General features: G+C 38.1%; 1 protein-coding gene across 1 annotated transcript; it reads left to right on the plus strand.

The window, feature by feature from the left end:
• The first annotated feature begins 5,275 nt into the window (after positions 1–5,275).
• On the plus strand, positions 5,276–20,096 carry DRAM1 (DNA damage regulated autophagy modulator 1). Its single transcript, XM_038155804.1, has 7 exons — positions 5,276–5,979; positions 11,886–11,953; positions 13,129–13,271; positions 15,050–15,227; positions 16,332–16,390; positions 17,685–17,777; positions 19,057–20,096. Exons 1-7 carry the CDS (start codon positions 5,834–5,836, stop codon positions 19,099–19,101), a joined length of 732 nt encoding a protein of 243 aa, XP_038011732.1. The 5' UTR covers positions 5,276–5,833; the 3' UTR covers positions 19,102–20,096.
• Positions 20,097–20,398: the final 302 nt, after the last annotated feature.

Raw genomic sequence — 20,398 nt, forward strand, 5'->3', positions numbered from 1 at the left:
AGAAGGATTGAATAGTTAAAGGACCTCAAGGATTAACAATTTCCTTTGATAGTTGAAAATATGCTTTTATGTTTAAAAAATGCTTAAGAGACTACATAGAGAGTAGAGTGGGGATAATTGCTACAATACTTTTTTGGAAAGCCATGTTAGCTGTTCTTCATATCTATCTTATTTCAGAACATAGAGACATAGAATTGTTTAGGCTGGCTAAAAAATACCTCTAAGACCATCGAGTCCAGCCATTAACTGCTGCTCAAGAGTGTGAAGGAGCTGGCACAGACAAGACACAGGTATAGTTCATGATCTTTCCTCTGGGTCTCCCAAGCTGCACCAGCTGTTCCTCCATCTAAAGTTCCTCAAACAAAAAGCAGTGATGCTCCACAGATTATTGCAGTGCTCATTGCCAGCTACAAAGTTGAGCATTTGTTTATGCCTCATGATACTGATTCACTGCATTTTTACTGAACAAGAAAAATCCAGCCTTTTTTTCATATTATTTGTGGTCATAACAGATTTGCTATGCAGCACAACCCTTTGATATTGAAGAACTATGAGGAACATGGACAAAGGCCAAGAAAAGATGGAAAGAACAGTTTGTTAAAACTGAAAAGACAAAATTGGACACAATATTTAGGTTTTGTAAAGCTGCATTTTACTAGGTACGTCTGTTTGTTACGTATGTATCAGCTGGAATCAAGCTGTTTCAACATAAACAGATTTCACAATATTCCCCTGAAGCACACGTAGCAGCTCCCTCTGGCCCTGTTAGACCTTGGTGTCAGCTGTGGCCAGACTCAGAAAAGGGAAACTCATGAAAGAAGCAAACAGAAATATAGCAAGCAATGTGCAAAGCATGGTATACAGGAAGAAATAATGGAGTGCCCTATATTTAACAGTATTATGCAGTAGAGGTAGACAAACCAACACACCTAAATTGTGCTGGCAAATCAATATTAACATATGGAAATAGGATCTGATTTTTCAGGAGTGAGTACTCCCCATTTCCAGGAGGTTTTGTGTTGGATGTAGCTACATCATTAGCCACTTCTGATGTCGAGGAAAAAAAAAATGTTTTGATAGGTTTTCCTAGGATTGATCAAATTCTCTCTGTTTAGAGTCTGATTTCATTAATCCCTTTGCATTCTAATTTGACTCAGGTCATGAATTTCATTACTTTCTCCTAATCTTCAGCAAGCAACTTACTGTGTACCACTAAGAAAACTGCAAAGGTATTTCTTTCAGATGACAAGTCCACATAAAAAGCTCCCATTTCACTTTGAATGATTTACTTTTCACTAAAAATGTGCTTCTACAAAAATGTACTGCCAAAATTCTCAAAATGCCAGAGCCAAATTCTCCTATTAACTGCTTCAGCATGTTCACTACCTCATTTAGCGTGAAGGACAGCAAAGCCACTGGAGAATGGCTCATCTGCAGCTAAACAGCCTCTCTTTTGCTCTTTATAGCCCTTGTCGGTCTACAGCTCATACATTCTGGAAACAAAGATTTCTCTCAATAAACACTTGATTTGAAAAAAAACATCACCCAAGAAGTAACTGAAAATACAGAGCAGAGTGGTAAAAAAATATATATTTTGGGAGCTAATTTTCTCTAGAAATTCTGGAATAAACCTTTTCACACTTCATCACTATTGCAAGATATTAATCTGTCCTGCACCAGAGAAAGCTGCTATTTGTTTTTGGGGTTTTGGTTGTTTTTTGGATTTTTTTTTGTTTGTTTTGGGTTTGTTTTTTGGGTTTTTTTCATATGTGTGTGTGTGTGTGTGTGTGTGGGTGTGTGTGTAGTTTTTTGTGGGGTGTTTTTGTTTGCTTGCTTGATTTTGGGTTTTGGGATTTGTTTGGTTTTGGGATGTTGGGTTTTGATTTTGTTTTTGGTTTTTTGGGTTTTTGGTTTGGGTTGGGTTTTTTTGTTTTGTTTATTTTTTTTGAGAGATGAAATTATACAATTTCAACCCAGTAGTTACCTCTCTTCATTCTTAAAGGAACTTTCAGTTTTTGACTTATCCAATCTTTTTGACAGCTGACACATCTTTTACTTGAATTTTGGTTAGACATTTGGATATAATCTAGCTATCTACAGGGGGGACCCGAAACAAATGGAGCAAAATAAACCATCTCTTAAACAGTAATGCCTGAAAACTGTGTTATAACTAAATCCCGTTACCTTTTAGCAATATTAACATCATGCCATGAATGCCTCACAGTGTAAGACTTCACAGAGGTTGTGGGCTGTTACTACTTACTCCAAACTTCCTGTCAGAAGTGAGAATAGTTTACACGTGCTTTCATTACTGAGAGAAGGCTACAGATACTGGCACATGACCAAAGAGGAAGGGAAGAGACACCACAAACCAGCTTGAACTCTTCACACAGTAATCTGAAGAAGTTACAGGTAGTGTATTTGATTCCTTCTGTAAATGTATTTCTGGTGCAACATGTGTTAATAAACCAGTTAATAACCAGTTGTTAATAAAAGAATTTAGGCATTACATTTACAGATTGACTGCTTTTTTTCCTAGTGCTTGTGTGTAGCAACAGCTGTCAAGAAGTAGCTGAACTACGTGTCTCTTGCTCTCATTCCAAACATTTACTGCTTACCATTTTCTCGTCTCACTTGTTCTTCCATCCTTCCATCTTCCAGCAGTTTCTTTACCAAATTGGGGAAGTAAATGCTACTGTAACTATTCTGTACACGTTCAATGTAAAAACCATGCAGAGATATTAAAAACCAATATGTTTGGGGAAGGAGATTCTTCTAACTGGGTCTTTCATGTTACAGGTAATTCCATAATGAATGAGTTTGGGAAATACATATATTATAAAGAATATTCTTATATAATAAATATAAAATCTATGGAAAACATATTTTGAGTAAAGCAGGAGAAAAGAGGAGATAAAAGTACCAGCAGCATAGGCTAGGCTATTTTAGATTTCTTCCATTATTATTTCCTTACCTTCATATATTTTCAAATCACTGACATGGATGTGTTATTATTTGCACACCTTGATATATTTATTTTTCTAATAATTCTAATTGGAAGTAGTCTGATCATTTTGTTAAATCACAGAGTCATAGAATCAAAGAAGGGCTTGGTTCAGAAAGGACCACAAAGGTGTCCTAGTTTCAACCCCACTCCTATGGGCAGGGACACCTCCCATTAGACAAGATTTCTCAAAGCCCCATCCAGGCTGGCCTTTAACAGGGCATCCACAATTTCTCTGGCCAACCTGTCACACCATCTCATCACCCTCAGAACAGAATATTCTTTCCTAATATGTAAAATAAACCTACCCTCTTTTGTTTAAAGCCATTTGCTCTTGTGCTGTCACTACAGATCTTGGTAAAAAGTCTCTAGCTCTCATTCTTCTAAGCCCCAGTTAAATAATGAAAAGATGCAATGTGTTGTCCCTGGAGCCTTCTCTCCTCCAGACTGAACAACCTCAGCTCTCTCTGCCTTTCTTCAACAAGGGAAGGTGCTCTATCCCTCTGATCATTTCTGTGGCCCTCGTCTGGACCCACTGTAACAGGTCCATGTCTTGTGCAAGAGACCTCAGAGCTGGATGCAATGTTCCAGGTGAGGTCTCACCAGAGCAGAGCAGAGCAGAGCAGAGGGGCAGGATCTCCTCAACCTTCTGGTCATGTTTCCCATACTTTCATACAGCCCAGGATAAAACTGGTTTTCTGGACTGCAAGTGCACACTGACGACTCATATCTAATTTTTCATCCACAAAAATCCCATGGAGCTATATTAAAATTCATAGTTATTTTATGTTTCTATACTCCTAGGGGTGTAATATAATTTATTGAAAACAAAATAAATTAAAATACATAGACGTTCTTTGAAATATCACACTAGTGTTCTCCAGTCCAGTAAATAAAATACACTTCCCAAGTTTGTGAGTAACCTGTATTTGTTACTCTGTGCAGCTTCTAATGATCTTTAAAGAACATGCTTCTCATAAAAAAAAATATTAAAGATCACTGCTCAAATTTTACAATAAAATTATAAAGAAAATTAAACATCACGTGAGCTGCAATAAATGTTTACATAGCAACAAGAGCCTTTGCTAGTGATCACCAAACAGTCAACTACCACCTGCTTGAGCCAAATGTTTCCATTTCTTTCACTCCAAATGGTGTTCAGGCATTTCAAAAAGTCATGTGAATAATGCAAATACTTAACTCATACTTTAGAGTAATTTATTTACTACTTACAAAACCAAAGGTAGTACAAGGAACTTGCAGAACTGTGGATGGAACATTTTTCCAACAATATGGCTTGAATGTTGACACAGTAAAATAAAGAGAATTCCATCCTCTTTTTGCAAGGGACCAAACCAAAATACTAAATTACTGATATACTAAAAATTAAAATTCTACTACTATAAATATAATTACCATCAATATGTTTCTGCCATTTATTTACCAAAGAGACTAGATTTCATTCCTGTATAGTATTTCTTTAATTTTCTGTTTCAAGAGGGAAAAAAACTAAGATACCTGATTTTGAGGCATAATTACACAGAATTTTTTAAGCCAGCATATTAAGACAGCTCAAATATTATCTCCCCTCCAATATTTTTGCACCTTTAACATAACGAGAAACAAACCTGTTCTTCCAGTCAGAAATTTCTGTCACTCAAATTTACTAGAAGGCAGATTAGCTGTGGAAATGTGAAGTATGAATTTTGGCATGGTGCGAACTATTACGCTCAGTTTGTATGGTAAGAATATGAGCAGCTTGCTACTGCCAAGGAGAAGGTCATGAACTACCTCCAGTCTTAGTGGCAGAATAGTTTTTTTGATTACTTTTCTGTACTTGCATTTAGATATACTGTCCCTGGTCCTTTTATGTAATTTCTATCTCCATTCCTAATACCTTCAAAGGCATGGCAAGTACTCACCTTGCATGCATCCACCACAGGGAATGTGCACTGGAGGCAAAATCCTCAATACATTCTCAGGGAGAGAGGCAGAGTATGCGCACACATGTCTTTGTAGCAGAATGGTAACCTCGAGTTTAGGTGTTGGTTTGGAGGGCTGATAACTACAAACAATCACAGGAAACAGAAACACCCTTGGCGGATTGTCCGTGGCTTCAGGCTAAACAAAAGCGAAAATGCTGAACTCGGCATGATTTTGAATTAAACTATGGTTTCCCTCTAAGCATGTGGAAAAGTGAATTTCAGGGGAAATTAGGAGATCAAGGCTACATTATACGTTTGAAGCGAAAGTCCAAGGCGGATGAGGTGTGTGCAGAACTCCGGAATGACACCGGCACAGTTTCTGACCCGGTTTCTGTGGCCCCACGACCCCTCCCCGGCCGCCGAGCTTCAAAGAGCCCCTGCACGCTCACACTGGACCCATTTTTAGCCCTTTTAAAGAAAACTGTGAAGGCACAAGCCGCCGGCACGATCCGCAGACCCCGGCGAGCAGTCCAAGCAGGATCTCACCGCCCGCCTCCCTGCCCCGACGGGGCGTGTGCGGCCGGGAGAGCCGGCAGCGACAGGGACACGGGCTCTGGGGTGAGAAAGTTCTGCGGCCAGAAACTCTCCGAAGTGCGTCAGGTGCCGCCAGCGGTGAGAGGCGAAGGGGCCCGCGGCTGTTCCTGGCTCTCCGCCGCCGTCGGGGGCGGGGAGCGCCGCGGAGAACCGAAAGTGAAGGGAAGGCAGCGGCCGGCGGGGCATCCCCGGGGCCGCGGGCGGCGCAGCGCCGCTGCCGGCGGGGCAGGCACGCGTGGCCGAGCGCGGATGCGCCCCGCCAGTCCCCGCTCCCGGGCCGTCACTCCAGGGCGCTGCCGCCCCGCTGCCGATGCCCCGGGCGGCGATGCTGTGCTGCATGCCCGGCGTGGCTTTCGTGCCCGCTTTGCTCGTCAGCTGGTCCTCGGCCGCCTTCATCATCTCCTATGTGATCGCCGTGCTGGCGGGGCACGTCGAGCCCTTCGTGCCCTACATCAGGTGAGGCGGGGGCGCGGGGGAGCGGCCTAGGTGCGGGGCTTTTGTGTGTGTGTGACCATGGGCGGTGTCCTGAGGGGCTTCCCGGAGGCAGTGTGGGGACCCCAGGGGAAGAGAGGCATTGGCGGCGGGGCCTCCCGGTGACAGGGGGACACGCTGGGCGCTCCCGGCACCCATCACACCTCTAGCACCTCTGAGAGCCACAGAACGCAGACGCTGGAGACACGATGGAAAGAATGGACGTGAAAGTTTTCTGCTGCAGCCAACGCAGGCCTGATCCTAGAAAAACTTTTCGATTACGTGGTGGAAGTGTAATTTTGTTTGTATAACTCCAGAACTAGGCCAAAGTGTACCCGACGATGACTGGTCTCAAAGTCCTGTGATGGCTTTTGCAGGGCACACATCCCCACAAACATACATTTTTTTATATTTCATCATAGGACCAATGGGTTTTAAAGACTTCCCAAGAGATGCCTGGCATCTCTTTTCTATAACCTTTTTCATTTAAGTGCAATTCTGTGTAAGTCATTCTTTACACATGGCTTATGTTAATATTTAAATCTAAACTATGAAAATGTTAGTATTTATCTCTCAACAGATTGAAGGTTAGCCAGAAATCCAAGAGTGTCTCTGATATACAGAAGACCTAAACAAGGTTTTAAAATATATCTTTCAAGAGGCATCTAGATCTAATTCCTTGGAGGACTTTTTGGACATGCACAATTTCAGAAGACTGCTAACCTGATTGGCACATAGAAGAAAATTTGATTGAAAATTAGGGTTTGTCATCACAGGCAAGAGCAAAAGACACCACAACCCACAAGATAGCTGAGCTTCATTCAAATTGAGCCAGGGAAAGTTGGGCTTCATGTTTATATTAGCAAAACTTTTTAAGACTCTCCGCACAAATCTGGAATGCTCTTGGAAAGCCTTGTTCTTGTACTTGAACAAATACCCTACTGCTCATCCTTGATTACACACAAAGCTTTACTAAATCAAAAGTGCTTGTGATCAGTGCAACTTATCCAGTATTAGCTAACAAAAATATATCATTTGATATAATTGTACCTGGTTTGTGTTCAGAAATATTTTGAGATCCTGTAGTGAGAAATTTGGCAAATTATATTTCTTATGTTGAAGCCATACCATAGAATAAAATATATGAGAGAGCAGAATGTGGTTTTTTATGTCTAGTTTTGTTTGCAGTTAAGTTTTTGACAGCCCAGATATCTTAACTGTGTCATTCTTTCTAAAAGGGATGGACCAAACCTTTGAGTCACAACTGTACAACTCTAGTGAATGTATCACAGCTGCCACAGTTATATCAACTTAATGGAATAGCTCCCATTAAACATTGTTCTTATTCTTTAGCTATGGAATCACAATAAAAGTCCACATGTCCTAAAAAAAACCTAAACAAAACAAAGACGTAAGAGGCTGCACCAGCGATTCCCACTCACATTTCGGTCCCTCTGCATTTACTAGTAAACCTTTTTAAAAGTCTTGTTTATGTTAAATCCTTTTAACACGACATTTGGACTAAGAATATATGTTGACTATTGGTGAAGCACCTGCAACAATTCTAAAGGCATGTGGCCTAAGCATAAGAACTTCATAGAAGATGCATTTGGGCATAATACAAGGTTTTCTTCTAAGAACTCAGGACAATAGTCATACCATATTAATATTCTTAATTTGCAGGTCATTGCTTTAGCCTAAGAATATGAATCATGTGATTGAGAATGTGATTTAGTAAAACTAAGAGTGTTAAAAAAAGAGGAAGAATGTTGCAACCTTTCAGTTGTGCAATATCTTAAAATCAAGCATAAAAATTAAATAGAGTTCGTATGGGGAAATTCCAGTTACACAAAGGAGAAGAATACTGACATACTTGAGTTCAACATTTCTGTAATTCTTACATATATTCCCCGAGTACTCTGTGTATGCCTTGAAGTAACATTAATTTGATTTGCTTACAATGTAGCAGCTGTTACAGCGAGAGACCACACCTAAATTTGTCATTGAGGCTGTGTAATATCCCATCAAATAAACCATATAAATACAATTCTTGGTAAATAAAATTAATATGGTTTTGTGTTTTCTAGCAGCTGCGTCCTAAAAGATGATGAGGTTGTGCCAAAATTAGTCCTGCTGCTCACACTGCTCAAAATCCAAACCAATTTGGATGTGCTGGGATGGCTGTTTGCTTGTTTGAATTCTCAGTGAAAGAGTAAAGGAAATTTTCCCAGAAGTATTTGCTACCAATTGGTACCACAGGACAAATAAGAAACCCTGTATGTGGAATACAATCTTCCTATTTTAAAAATTTGGGTCTTCAGTTTGAAGAGAAATAGTTATGATGGCACTGGAGAAAATTCAATTATGATAGTCTTTTGGGCCTAAAATATTTTTCCTTGTCACCTTCACCTTCTTGTCTTTTCACTCTTCAGAAGATTGTTCATTTTTAAAATTCTTCTGCATGAGATGGTGACACAAATGCTGTCATTTTCATACAGGGTTCCTCATCTTTTCCATAGTGGTTGAGCTCACCTATGCACCAGCTCAAATAAGTGAGCACATTTGTGTTTCAAATATGCCATTTTTTTTTTTTTTCATAAAAAGGAGGGGACTGTCACCGATACTTTTTTGCTGATCTTTTTTTTTTCAAAGCAGCAGATTTAAAGAAAATTGAATACGAATCCAAGTACTCATTTAGCTTTTTTTAATGCAAAATATAGCATTAAGAAGACTATGTCCTTAAAAGTCCAGTGCAGTACTTTGTAAATAGATTGTGATATAATATTCCTGGTGTGAATTTTCTTTACAACATGATCTAAGATTGTTGAGTTTAAAAATCCACAGCAGCAAAAATCACCTATAAACCTTTAGCTTGAGAAAATACTTTGTTAAAAAATGGAGTTCCATGCAATTTCAGGTTATTTGGTTTGCTCCTACAATGTGTTCCAAGGACTTCAAATGGCTTTCTATGTGTGTGCCAATTCCATTCTCTTCTCACCTAAAGCCCTTCAAAAGCTTTGAAGTGATTACAGTCCTGTACTTACCACAGAGTGGTTTCTGATTTGAAAAAGTCCTTGAAGATTGTCACAAGTGGCCCACATTTTAAATGGACTCCTTTGTCGTGTTAATGAAAACACTCCAGAAACAAAAGGAAAAGATGAAGTTCAAGGTTAAAAAATGGGCTAAATGAAACACGAATTAAGATGATTTTCAGGTGTGTCAAACAAACAAACAAAAAGACTTAGTTTACTGTTTTCATCAATTTCACTGTCAAAGAGAAATAAGATTAATACAGACTACCAGCTGGAACAAGTCTTCAGAGAGTATTACAACAAGAAAATTCAGGTGAATAGGGATTCCCAATGCCTGACAAGTTGTAAAAACTTGTCTAAAAAGCTTGGTCCAAAATTTTGTTGTCTGAGAATTTGGAACCAATCTAGTAAAAAGAAATACATGAATATTCTCTATTTTTTTCATCAGCTTTTCATAGAAAAAGATCCTACCTTTATCCTAAGCTTCCTCCTATTGCTGATAAATCATCTTAGCAACTTTTATTAAACAAATCCTTCTATAACATAGAAGGGGTCAGAGAGCAAATATGAATTTCTAAAATAAGTCATTTGAGATGGTCATACTCTTCTGCCCTGAACTTCACAAAATTGTCAAAATCCTTGAAAGTGATTGCTAAAGTGAAGTGTGCTTTCTCTTTTGCATGTGGAGAGCATTCATGCTGAGGTCATTTTGGCTGTACTCAGTGGTAGCTTGAGAATCTTAGCACTGAAACCTAATCCAGCCTCACTGTTAGAATAAGGAGTATTCATCTTGAATGACATAAAAAAATATCCCTAGCTAGTACCTACTTGTCCCATTATGCACAGAATCACAGAATCAACTTAGGTTGGAAGAGACCTCTGAGGTTACTGAGTCCAACCTGTGACTGAACTCCACCATGTCAACCATGGCACTAAGTCCAGGCTTTCCTTTAGCATTTTCCAGGGACAGGAACTCCACCACCTCTCTGGGCAGTCCATTCCAATGTCTAACCACCCTTTCTGTGGGGAAATTTTTCCTAACATCCAGTTTAAATCTCCTCTGGCACAACTTCAGGCCATTTCCTCTTGTCCTATTGCTTGTTACCTGAGACCAAGCCCCACATGGCTACAGCCTCCTTTGTGATGGTTGTAGAGAGTGATAAGGTCACCCCTGACCCTCCTCTTCTCCAGGCTAAACACTCCTATCTCCCTCAACTGCTCCTGATCAGACTTGTGCTCCAGACCCTTCCCCAGCTCTGCTGCCCTTCTCTGGACACAATCCAGCCCCTCAATATCTTCCTTGCAGTGGAGGGGCCCAAACTCACAGCAGCAATGAGGTGTGGCCTCACCAGAGCCAAGAACAGGGGAGCAGTCACTGCCTTGGTCCTGCTGGCCACACTGTTGCTGATACAAGCCAGGATGCCACTGGCCTTCTTGGCCACCTGGGCACACACTGGCTCATTGTCAGCTGCTGCCAACCAGCACCCCCAGCTTCTTTTTGCTGGACATCCCTCCAGCCACTGCTCCCCAGCCTGCAGTGCTGCCTGGGGTTGTTGTGGCCAAAGTGTAGGACCCAGGCCTTGGTCTTGCTGAACCTCCTACCACTCATCTTGGCCCATCAATCCAGCCTGTCCAGATCCCTCTGCAGAGCCTTCCTACCCTCCAGCAGATTGACACTCCCACTCCAGGAGAAAGGTTTGTTCTCAGAATCTTTGCTCAGTGTCCACTAAGCTTTGGCATTAGCTAAAACCCTCATGTGTTCACATATCTGATAGTAGAGTTTTTGGGTGCCTCTGTTCGAACACACTATCCTGCCTCTTGGTACTGCCCAGTAACTGAAAACTTAGCTCACACTCAAATTATGTAAAGATTGAAGAACTAGATGGTTTCCATTGGCTTGACCAACAGAATCTGATCAAATAGATATCAACTGGTTGTATGTTAAACAGGGAAAAAATGGACATCAGAGAAGAAAAAATAGTAAAAAGAGGTGGTAAGATCATAGTACTGTTCTTTCAACAGATCACTCACCTTCCGCGGAAGAGTTCTGCCTGAGGGGGCTTGAGCTCACATACTCCCAGGAGTATTTTCATTCTGTGAGGGAAGGGCATTCTCTGGGGTGGGTGTTTGCACTTATGTAGGGAAAAGAGAGGAAAGGACTCTATGGTAAAGGTGTTCTATTTTCTACAAAGCAAATGTTTTGTGTACATTATGTCTTTCCTATATATAGACGTGCATGTAGATATGTATATAAATTCTGTAGATATTCTCACACTCATGCTCCCTCTCTGTCCCAGTGAACTTCTAATTATTCCCTATAAAGGTGAAGTGTTTCATCAGAAGAGACTTACAACACCTTGGAGATAGAGTACTCTTAAGCTGTGTCTACATTATTTAATTAAACAGTTGCTAGGAACATTCCTGGGCATGGAACACAATTTCTTTCATAGGGTTAAGTCCTTTAAAAGAAATTAAACCAAATTCTCTCACATCTTAAGATAGTGATTGCCATTAGATATATTTTACTCTATCACAGTGTTAATTCAGCAGATAAAAGAAACATTAATTCTGAAATGTCATTTATGTAATCCTGTCATTCTTGAGCAAAGTACAGGTCTGTCACATCTTTGCATATTGCATACAGAAGAAGAAGAAATACCGTTCAAAGAATATGCTCTTAAAATATGCTTTCTTTTTGAAAAGAAGGATTCTCTACTGCAAATGGTGCAGCAGAAGATGAATTGCCTTACACACACAGCAGCAGTTCACATGAGTTCTATTTCTCATGGGATTTGAATTGTCTCATTTATGTTTCACAGGTCTCAATTAACTTTTAATTTGTCTCTCTTCCTGCTTTAGTGACACTGGAACTAAACCTCCAGAGAGTGGTGTCTTTGGTTTTATGATTAATATTTCAGCACTTCTAGGTATGTATAAGGTATTTGACCAGAATGAAGCAATGAGAATTAGTGAAAAATGCCTGCTATAATTACAGAAATGTTTCCAGTATTCTGCAGAAAAACTTCTCCACAGTCAAATGGCAGTATCAGGTAGATGTAATACCTGGAGAGTTGGGTCCTTAGGAGCAGTTAGTGCAGGCTTAGAGGCACTTGTGTCTCTTCAGAGCACCTCATCAGTGCAAAGTAGTCAGCACACTGGAAATAAAAGTGGAGCAACGATGGCATAATTACTCTGCAAAAACTCTGATGTAGGGAAACTTTAGGTGCTAAGATGCTGCAGTAAAGGGAAGAACAGTGTTGAAGCAACACCTGGTTTTCTCCTCAATGTGCCTACTTCTCTACAAATTAACTGGTGTGAATCAGGAAGTTTGGCATTATCTATTATCTTTTAGAGGATGGAGGATCAAGAGCTGTGTATCTCTACATGATGGTCTTAAGGCAAAGTAAACATATTTTACCTTTTATAAGAGCCTTGTTCAGTCACAATCTTGGAGTGTTTCATGTAACCTCATAGTACCTGGGCAAAGTTACCTGATTTCTTTTTCCAACTGTAGATAGACTGAAACTGCGTTCTGTGTTATGGAACTGTGGAATTCAGTCCACAGCTTATTATATCCTGAAGAACCATGATTTCCTAATTCAGTACAGGTGTTTGCCAGGAGTGAACTGCATATTAGGGCCAGGCATGCAGTGACTCTACAAAAAGGAATTCATTCTTCAGACCATCCATCATAAGGAGATGTAGTTCAGGCACAAGACTGCATCTCAGAGCAGAATAAGGCCTCCCACTTGCAGCTTATGGTTCTTATCTCTCTGTAACATCTGTTCCTAATGCGGAATGGCAATGCTTCTGTGCCCTAAACACCCAGGAAAATGGGATTTAAATTAATGTTTTTCTTGAACTGATGTGCATTTAGTTCTAGATAGCAATAATATGCAATTTTAGGACAAAGATAATGTTGAAGTTCCATCTGAAAGTTCATCTGAATTAACTTCTTCATTCCAGCAGAGTTAAAGGTAGTATTATTTATTGTATTATGTTTATAATTTTGTTCTGCATGTCATATGTTACAGGAAAAGGTTGTTAAGATGTAATCAATATGTGATCATTGAACAAAACACTTTTTTTTGTTTTTTTTCAGCTTCAATTACAATGTACATCAGATATTTATTAATAGAGAAGCAAAATGAATCATCACACTTTGTTAGATCTTCATGCAATATGTTTACATTATGTGTGGGATTGATGGGCTGCACTGGAATGGGCATAGTTGCAACTTTTCAGGTATGACTGTAAATTTCATAACAAAAATGAAAATAAGATTGTTTTACCATTAAAAAATTTCAACTAGATAACAGTGATTGACATTATCCCCATGTGGTTCCTTGGAAAATGGAGCAAGAATGCCTTTCTTGCTCTTGCCTTTTTTCCAGTAGCTTTTCAGGAACTGGCTTGTTTCCTCCCTATACAAGATAATTTTTGCTTGTGCAGTTATGCCATTAAGGAGTTTTCTGTGTGCTTGTCTTGTAACAGCTCTGTACTATATGGATTTTTTTTTTTTTGCTGTACATTTTTTTTTACATTTACTTGAATGTAAAAAACTTTGCTATTCCAAGTTTAGTTTGCTTATAATCAGGTAGGGCAGAATAAGTCAGACTAACAAAAGCATCTGCATTTTTGGCTGAAGGATGGCATACTCACTAGCAGAATTTTCTACAAAATAAACTAATCTTATCTGACAGGTTAGAAAACTGAGCACAATATCAGCCTGTTAAACTTTTGAGTCTGTAGGAAATGGCATAACAACATGTTTTATCTTTTGATAGAGACATGTAGAACTACTGCTTACTTTACCAGAAGTAAGTATCTCATTACAAACCAAAGTTCCCCCACTCAGTGTCTGAAAGCAAATTCAATAGGGAGAAAAAATACTGAAAGAAATGATTTATTTCACTTTTTCTAGTGAGGAAGTGTGTAATAGGGTAGATTCTGACACAAATATTAGGACAATTGCACTGCAAACTTCAGGCTAGAATCAAGTTAAATTTAATTGGCAGGCAGCTTGAGATACTTTCTTAAAATCTGTGGAAACAGCTGCATTATTTCTTTTAAAGGATGGTCTACCTTGGAACATTTTGTTTAAATACCATTGTGCTCATATAGTGACATGATGAGATACACAGAAATTGAAAATAAAGACTGTTGGGCCTTCAACAACCAGTACAGTTTTACATGTAATGGAAATGGTATTTTCAGACAAAAAGCCCCTCTGCCTTAGGATGATAATTTGCTTTACATCCAGGCAGTGTGTGTAGATTGCAAACACCACAGGTATTGTAGTCTATTCTAATCATATTTTACTTTAAAATATCCCTGTCCTTATTGATAAGATTTATGTGTGGCATAAAAAAAATGCTGGATGATGCCTGACTGAAATAGAAACCAAACTCGGCTTCAATAGGGAAAAGACAAATCAGGAATGCAAAATAATTTGTGAGAGTCAGGAATGCAGAAGCTTTGATCCTGATGTTTCCAAAGGGATTCCTTGACAGTTATAACACAAGTTCTTATTTAATCTCTCTTGTGTCTCATTGGCAGTCCATAAACTCCTTCCTCACTTAATTTCTATTTCTTCTGCTTTGACCCTGCTTTCCATGTTAAGTGCAATCTGTAGAAAGGGTTCTGAGCATAATAAGGATCTAATCTAGCTAAGCATCTGATCTAGCTGATTTTCAAGCATCCTTAATTGCCCAAGAAGCTGGAAATGGTGGCTTGTAAGCCTCCAGTCTTTTCACTGCATATGTACAACTGGTGAACAGTACATTCTGATCCCTATTTGCCAATAGAATAACTGAAACATGAAGAGGATGTGAGATTTGCTCAAGGTCAGGTGATATTTCAAGTCAGGAGATCAAAGCAAATCTGAAATTAGAAATTATTCCCTTAGTATTCAGTCTAGTTCCTCTAATCAGTATGTCATGCAGAAAAAATACATTCATGTGCACTACTTGCCAGTTTCTTCAGGTAACAGCAGCTAACCATTGTGCTGACTCCCTTTCCAGGAGCTGGCTGTTCCCAGTGTCCACGACATAGGAGCTTTGGTGGCCTTTGGCTCGGGTGTTGTATACATCACACTTCAGTCTATAATCTCCTACAAGTCCTGCCCACGATGGAACACCTACTTTGTGTGTCACATAAGGATGGCCATATCTGTCATATCATGCATTGCTTTCATTCCCAGTATCCTTTATGGTGTATCCCATGGTTTTCCCTTTATGTGTTCATGGTTTTCCTTTCAAGTTAAATCATTGCTGATGAAAAATAAAAACGAGGTCACACTCTTTACTTAGGGCTCTCAAATGTGTATAATACAGCATGTTGAGACACCATTAATAGTATAAAGATGAGTTTTGGGAGCTTCTGAAAAGCTTTATCTCTTATTTCAGTGGTACATTTAAAAACAATGTCCCAGTGTTTTTCACAGAACCATGCACTAGTGAAGCTAGAGCAATTTCCTTCACTCGAAGGACAGCAGGGAGGAAGGTCTGAAACAGGGAGCCACAGCTTCTACAATGAACCAAACACACAGAAGCTAAAAACACAGGTGGCATACAAGCCTAAGCAGATGATTTTGATCATGCTGCTTGGTTCTTCACCTCAATAGCCACCTCTCTTAAAGCCACACAGCACAACTTCCTGGCTTTTCCCTTGGCACGCTATAATTAGTCATCTCACTGATTTTATTTGCCTTTGGTGATCTGCCAGTGGTGAAAAGTGATTGCAGCAGCTCATCACATGAGCCAGCCAGCTACAGCCTGCTTTTGGTTCCAGCAGCTGTGAAAGGGCTTTGGAAGAGGGCCTCAGTCCCGAGAGGAAGTTGTACAAACAGATCAAGGCACTTATTGTGTATCACTGGAAACTAACATTGTTCCACTTGCAGCAGTTCTGGAAGCACTACTGCTTCCATAGTTCTTGATCACAAATGTCACCTAAGTTTGGAGTGTCTCCCTTGCTGTCTATACTTTGAAAGAAACTACAGAAACCTTCCTTTGTGCAGAAATGTGTTTTGATTGCTGTTACCACTTGCCTTGTAATAAGGTGTTTCATTTAATTGTATTCTTAATACCTTGATTTGATATTCTGGCTGTTCAGGGTCTCCTGTGCTACAGAAGGGGAAGATGGACTGGGTTTTTTGTTTTTGTGTGTTTTTTTGTTTTGTTTGGATTTTTTTTGTTTGTTTTTGGTTTTTGGTTTTTTTGTTTGTTTGTTTGTTTGTTTTGTAAGCAGGCATTTTCATTTTTACTCACTGATATTGTATAGTTTCCTTTACACTGTTTTTCCCAGTGATTGTGTTTGCTTCAAAAATTTCCATGACAAAAATTGATTGGACTCCAGGTGAAAAGGTAAAATCTTACTAGGTAGCCTACTTACCTTGTGTGATATTATTTGGGGAATGCTGTTATATTTATCTTAATGCACTACAAACACCTCAGAGGCTTCAAATAGCACATTATCATGAACATATCTGTGCAATGCTGGTTTCCAGTCACTTCTTTATTAGAAAGATGTCTGCGGTGTGGGTAAGAAAATTTGTCATGGTTGATCAATCTTGAAAGAAGTTAGACTTTCATTTTGACCAAGAATTTGAAAGTTTCCCATAGAAAAAGACTACCAAAAAAAAATCTGGAAATTAGTTGTTCCACTTCCTTTTATAGTCAGTTTTCTTGAAAATGAACTTTTCGCATGAAACAAAAAGTAGACCAATTTAATTCTGTAGTTTTTGAGGTTTTTTACAATATTGGTTTTCTCAGCTTTTTTATTATTCTTTATTAAATAGTCTTTGATACTGTCATAAATATTTGGACTCTGACCCAAAACATCCTAAAGTTAATTTTAGGTATTTGAATTCATTTCAGTGTTTTCAGAATGACAGCTATGAAAACTAATTTTTTTTTTGAAGCAAATTTTGCTAAAAGGAGGTATTAAAAAAAAGGTTAAATAATGCAGAGAGTATATTCTGCTTGAAGCACTTAATAAGAGCACACTTAGCAAATGTACCACAACCAAACAGTGGCAAGGCAACTCTGAGAGGAATCTTTGCAAATTTGACAATATTAGTAATATCTTCGGGGGTTTTGTGAGTTTTTATGTGATGCAAAGATGAAAAAACAGTTTTACTGAAACAGATGGCATATTTGGTGATGGCCTGTTAAGAAACACTTTGCATTCTGTTTGTGTCGTGTGCCATAGGTTTTCAATGACAGTCTTAAAAGTCTTGTCAGGAACTGTCATTAAGGGTAGCCCTCCATTTCAAAACATGGTAAGGATTTGGTCAGAATTACTGAGCTCAGTGGCTCTGAGTGAAAGCTTGGAGCATGGGCACATCAGTAATCTTAACATAACAACTGAGTGTTTTCAGGTTTATATTCCATTCAACCTCTGTTTTGATACCGTGCCAGTTGGAGTTTTCTTCTACTGCCTTTGATGGTACTGCACAAGAGTTCACGTAACACATTCACCTTCATAAATTTACTCACCATTCTGTAAAAACAAAATGTGAATTGACTTTTATACAGCAGGGATGACAAGTCATAAATCTTATTTGTTGACTTTACAGAAGGAAATGTCTATATAATTTCGCCCATATTTTATTTAGCTGTTTAATCTGAAAATTTGTTTTATATCTCATTTTATCAGGATTATACTTACCATTTCATGAGTGCAATCTGTGAATGGACAGTGGCCTTTGGTTTCATCTTCTTCTTTTTAACATTCATTAGGGATTTTCAGGTTGGTATCTACATATTTTAGCAGTGACTAAGTGCTATGAATTATATAACAATGCAATAGAAAATTACCATTCTTTACCTAGATAGATGCATCAAAGCTATACAGAAACAAATGTAACCAAGCACCAAGCACAGAAATTATTTCTGTCTACATAATGAATATTCTCCCCCTTGATTATAAAACATAAAATTCAGTTTAATAGTTCAATGTGTTGGTTCTTGAAAATTAATGACTGTCAATTATTTACCACTCTTCTTGTAGAAAGAGGCCCTCTGAAGGTGACATAATAACAAAAGAAATGATGCAAATAAATGTCATTTCTTTCTGCCTGAGAGATTTTATATAATAATCCAAAGCATTTCAATCATTGATGTTTTACACATTTTGCAATATGTTTCCTCACAGTGAAAATAATATGAAATAATTTTTGGAAAAGTATTGACACAAAAGCCTTCTGGTTTGGGTAGCAGGATTCAGAATGAACATATGTTTTGCTAACCAATAGCAAACATTTGCATGTCTGTTTAGTTTTGACTTAGTACTGAATAGACCATGGCTGTAGGGCTTTTCCTTAATTAAGAAAATGAAATAAAATAAGCTAGGTTCAGCAGAAAAAATCCACTTCTTTCAGAAAAAAAAAAAATAGTTGTTCTGAATTACACCACACATGATCTTAAAGGTATATAATTGCCTTCTAAAACTGATAGAATTATTGAAGAACCATTCCAAAATGTCTGTATCCATCACTCTCTCATATCTATGTATATGATGGCATCTCTTTCATCAAAGGTCAAACTCTTCCCTTGGAGACAGAGATTTGCAGGACAATGCAGTAATTCTCAGAATATTTATCAACAATCCTTAGTTGATAATTCGGCTTCAGACACATAAAAACTTTTACTAAATATAAATATTATGTAAATAAGAGAAAGTGATGAAATTAAACAAAATGGAATTAACAAAATGGAATTGTGGCCATTTTAGATTACAGGCTATGAAAGAGCATGAATCCAATGTTGGTGTTTGACAATGACAGAAAGATTTTTAGATTCTACTGTCTTTTTGTCATAACCAGTGCTCAGAGAAAACCAGATTATTAATTCAGTAAAAAAGTCCTGCCACACTCAAAGAAAAACAAGATTTTTTTTTCTAATTTCCCCCAGTATTTATTTCACTTTAACACTTTTTTCTTTTATTTTGTTTCATCTCCTTGTACTTTATATCACAGAACTGTAAAATTAAATTATCTTAATCTGATCTTGCTTTATTTTTCTTTTAGCGATTTTCTTTAAGGATATCAACAGAAATACATGAAGAAACCTGATAGTGAAAGAACAATATTTTATATCTATGAATATTCTAGGTTTCTTTTTACTTATAGAAAAAGTGGCAGATGCACAAGGATTGATAAGGTTGTATTAAGAACCCATGCCATTAACTCTGCACCAGCAACCACTAAAAGATTTTAAAAGCTCAGAGCAAGGTTCCTCCTACCTTTTTGCAATATTTTGTAATTTTTATATGTTTTGGTATGTTAAAAATACTGTAATAAAAGCAATATTTAGAAGCACCAGAAAATCACTCAAGGACTTGATCTCCTCAGCTCTTCCATTTTGGACATGTCTGTACTTTTTAATTTGCTGTAGTGTGATCAGTAGCATTAGTTTTAAACTTGAGAAAGTAAATTTTGCAAAGAGGGAAGTGTAAAGGCAATGGAAATCACTAGGACTGAATTCTTACTCTGTTAAGTTGCAAGAGCTGGAGAAGATGGTGACAGCAAGAGTGGGCATCTTTGAAGAAATTTGAAATTAGCAGATGGCAACACTATGCTACATATTTCTGATACTGGGCACTGCAATGCAAATGCAAATCCTATGAGAAATTTAAACTCTATTGCTTGAAAAATGTTTGCTAATCATCACTGCAGTACATGTTGTAAAATCCACCCCTTTTACCCTTTTATGCACTGATGGCCACAGGAAACAAAAGATAGAAGTGGGAATAGAAAGTAAATTTACATTTAAACATGATGTAATGAAGAGAAATCTTATTGCAATTTCATTAATATGAAGCAGAATTTTTCAGCCTATGTTTTAATCTACAATGGAGTGAAGAAGGTCTCAAAAAAAGTCTTGGGAATGAATGGAAAATAAGAAGAGGCAGTAGTTTTCAGGTACTTAGAAATAAATGTATGAGTATTATATACATAAAACTGAATTAAAAAACAAACCTGCAGAGCATCTGTAATGAAGATATTTGCTGCTATAGAGTTACTTCTGTAGTGGAAGACTTGGAAAGGAATAATTGAGAAGTCAGATGTTTCAAAAGGTTCTTTCATGGGCTGATTCTCCACCTCCATTCAGTGCATTAACCACTTGGTTGTGAATTATGTTCTCCGAAAATTACATTTTCCACACTCTATCACAGTTTATGCAGAAATATTGATGATTTTCAGTTGCTAATATCCAATAACTAATGTGTATTTGGAGAGTGATATCTTAAGATTAGTCATCTGTTAATATTTCTTTTAATGTGTATTTTAAACTGTATTAAATTCATCTGTTTCGCAACTTAAAGAGTTGATGTTTTGTTTATAAATACAGTTAAAAACAGTAAGAGTG

Source organism: Motacilla alba, chromosome 1A (genome assembly GCF_015832195.1).
Source record: "Motacilla alba alba isolate MOTALB_02 chromosome 1A, Motacilla_alba_V1.0_pri, whole genome shotgun sequence".
NCBI lineage: Eukaryota > Metazoa > Chordata > Aves > Passeriformes > Motacillidae > Motacilla > Motacilla alba.

What these genes read in the sequence shown, in the direction of transcription:
- DRAM1 (XM_038155804.1), top strand. Translation starts at nt 5,834, where the DNA reads ATGCCCCGGGCGGCGATGCTGTGCTGCATGCCCGGCGTGGCTTTCGTG. An exon ending in CCCTTCGTGCCCTACATCAG is followed by an intron (nt 5,980 to 11,885) that starts GTGAGGCGGGGG and finishes TTCCTGCTTTAG; the next exon opens with TGACACTGGAACTAAACCTC. An exon ending in TAATATTTCAGCACTTCTAG is followed by an intron (nt 11,954 to 13,128) that starts GTATGTATAAGG and finishes GTTTTTTTTCAG; the next exon opens with CTTCAATTACAATGTACATC.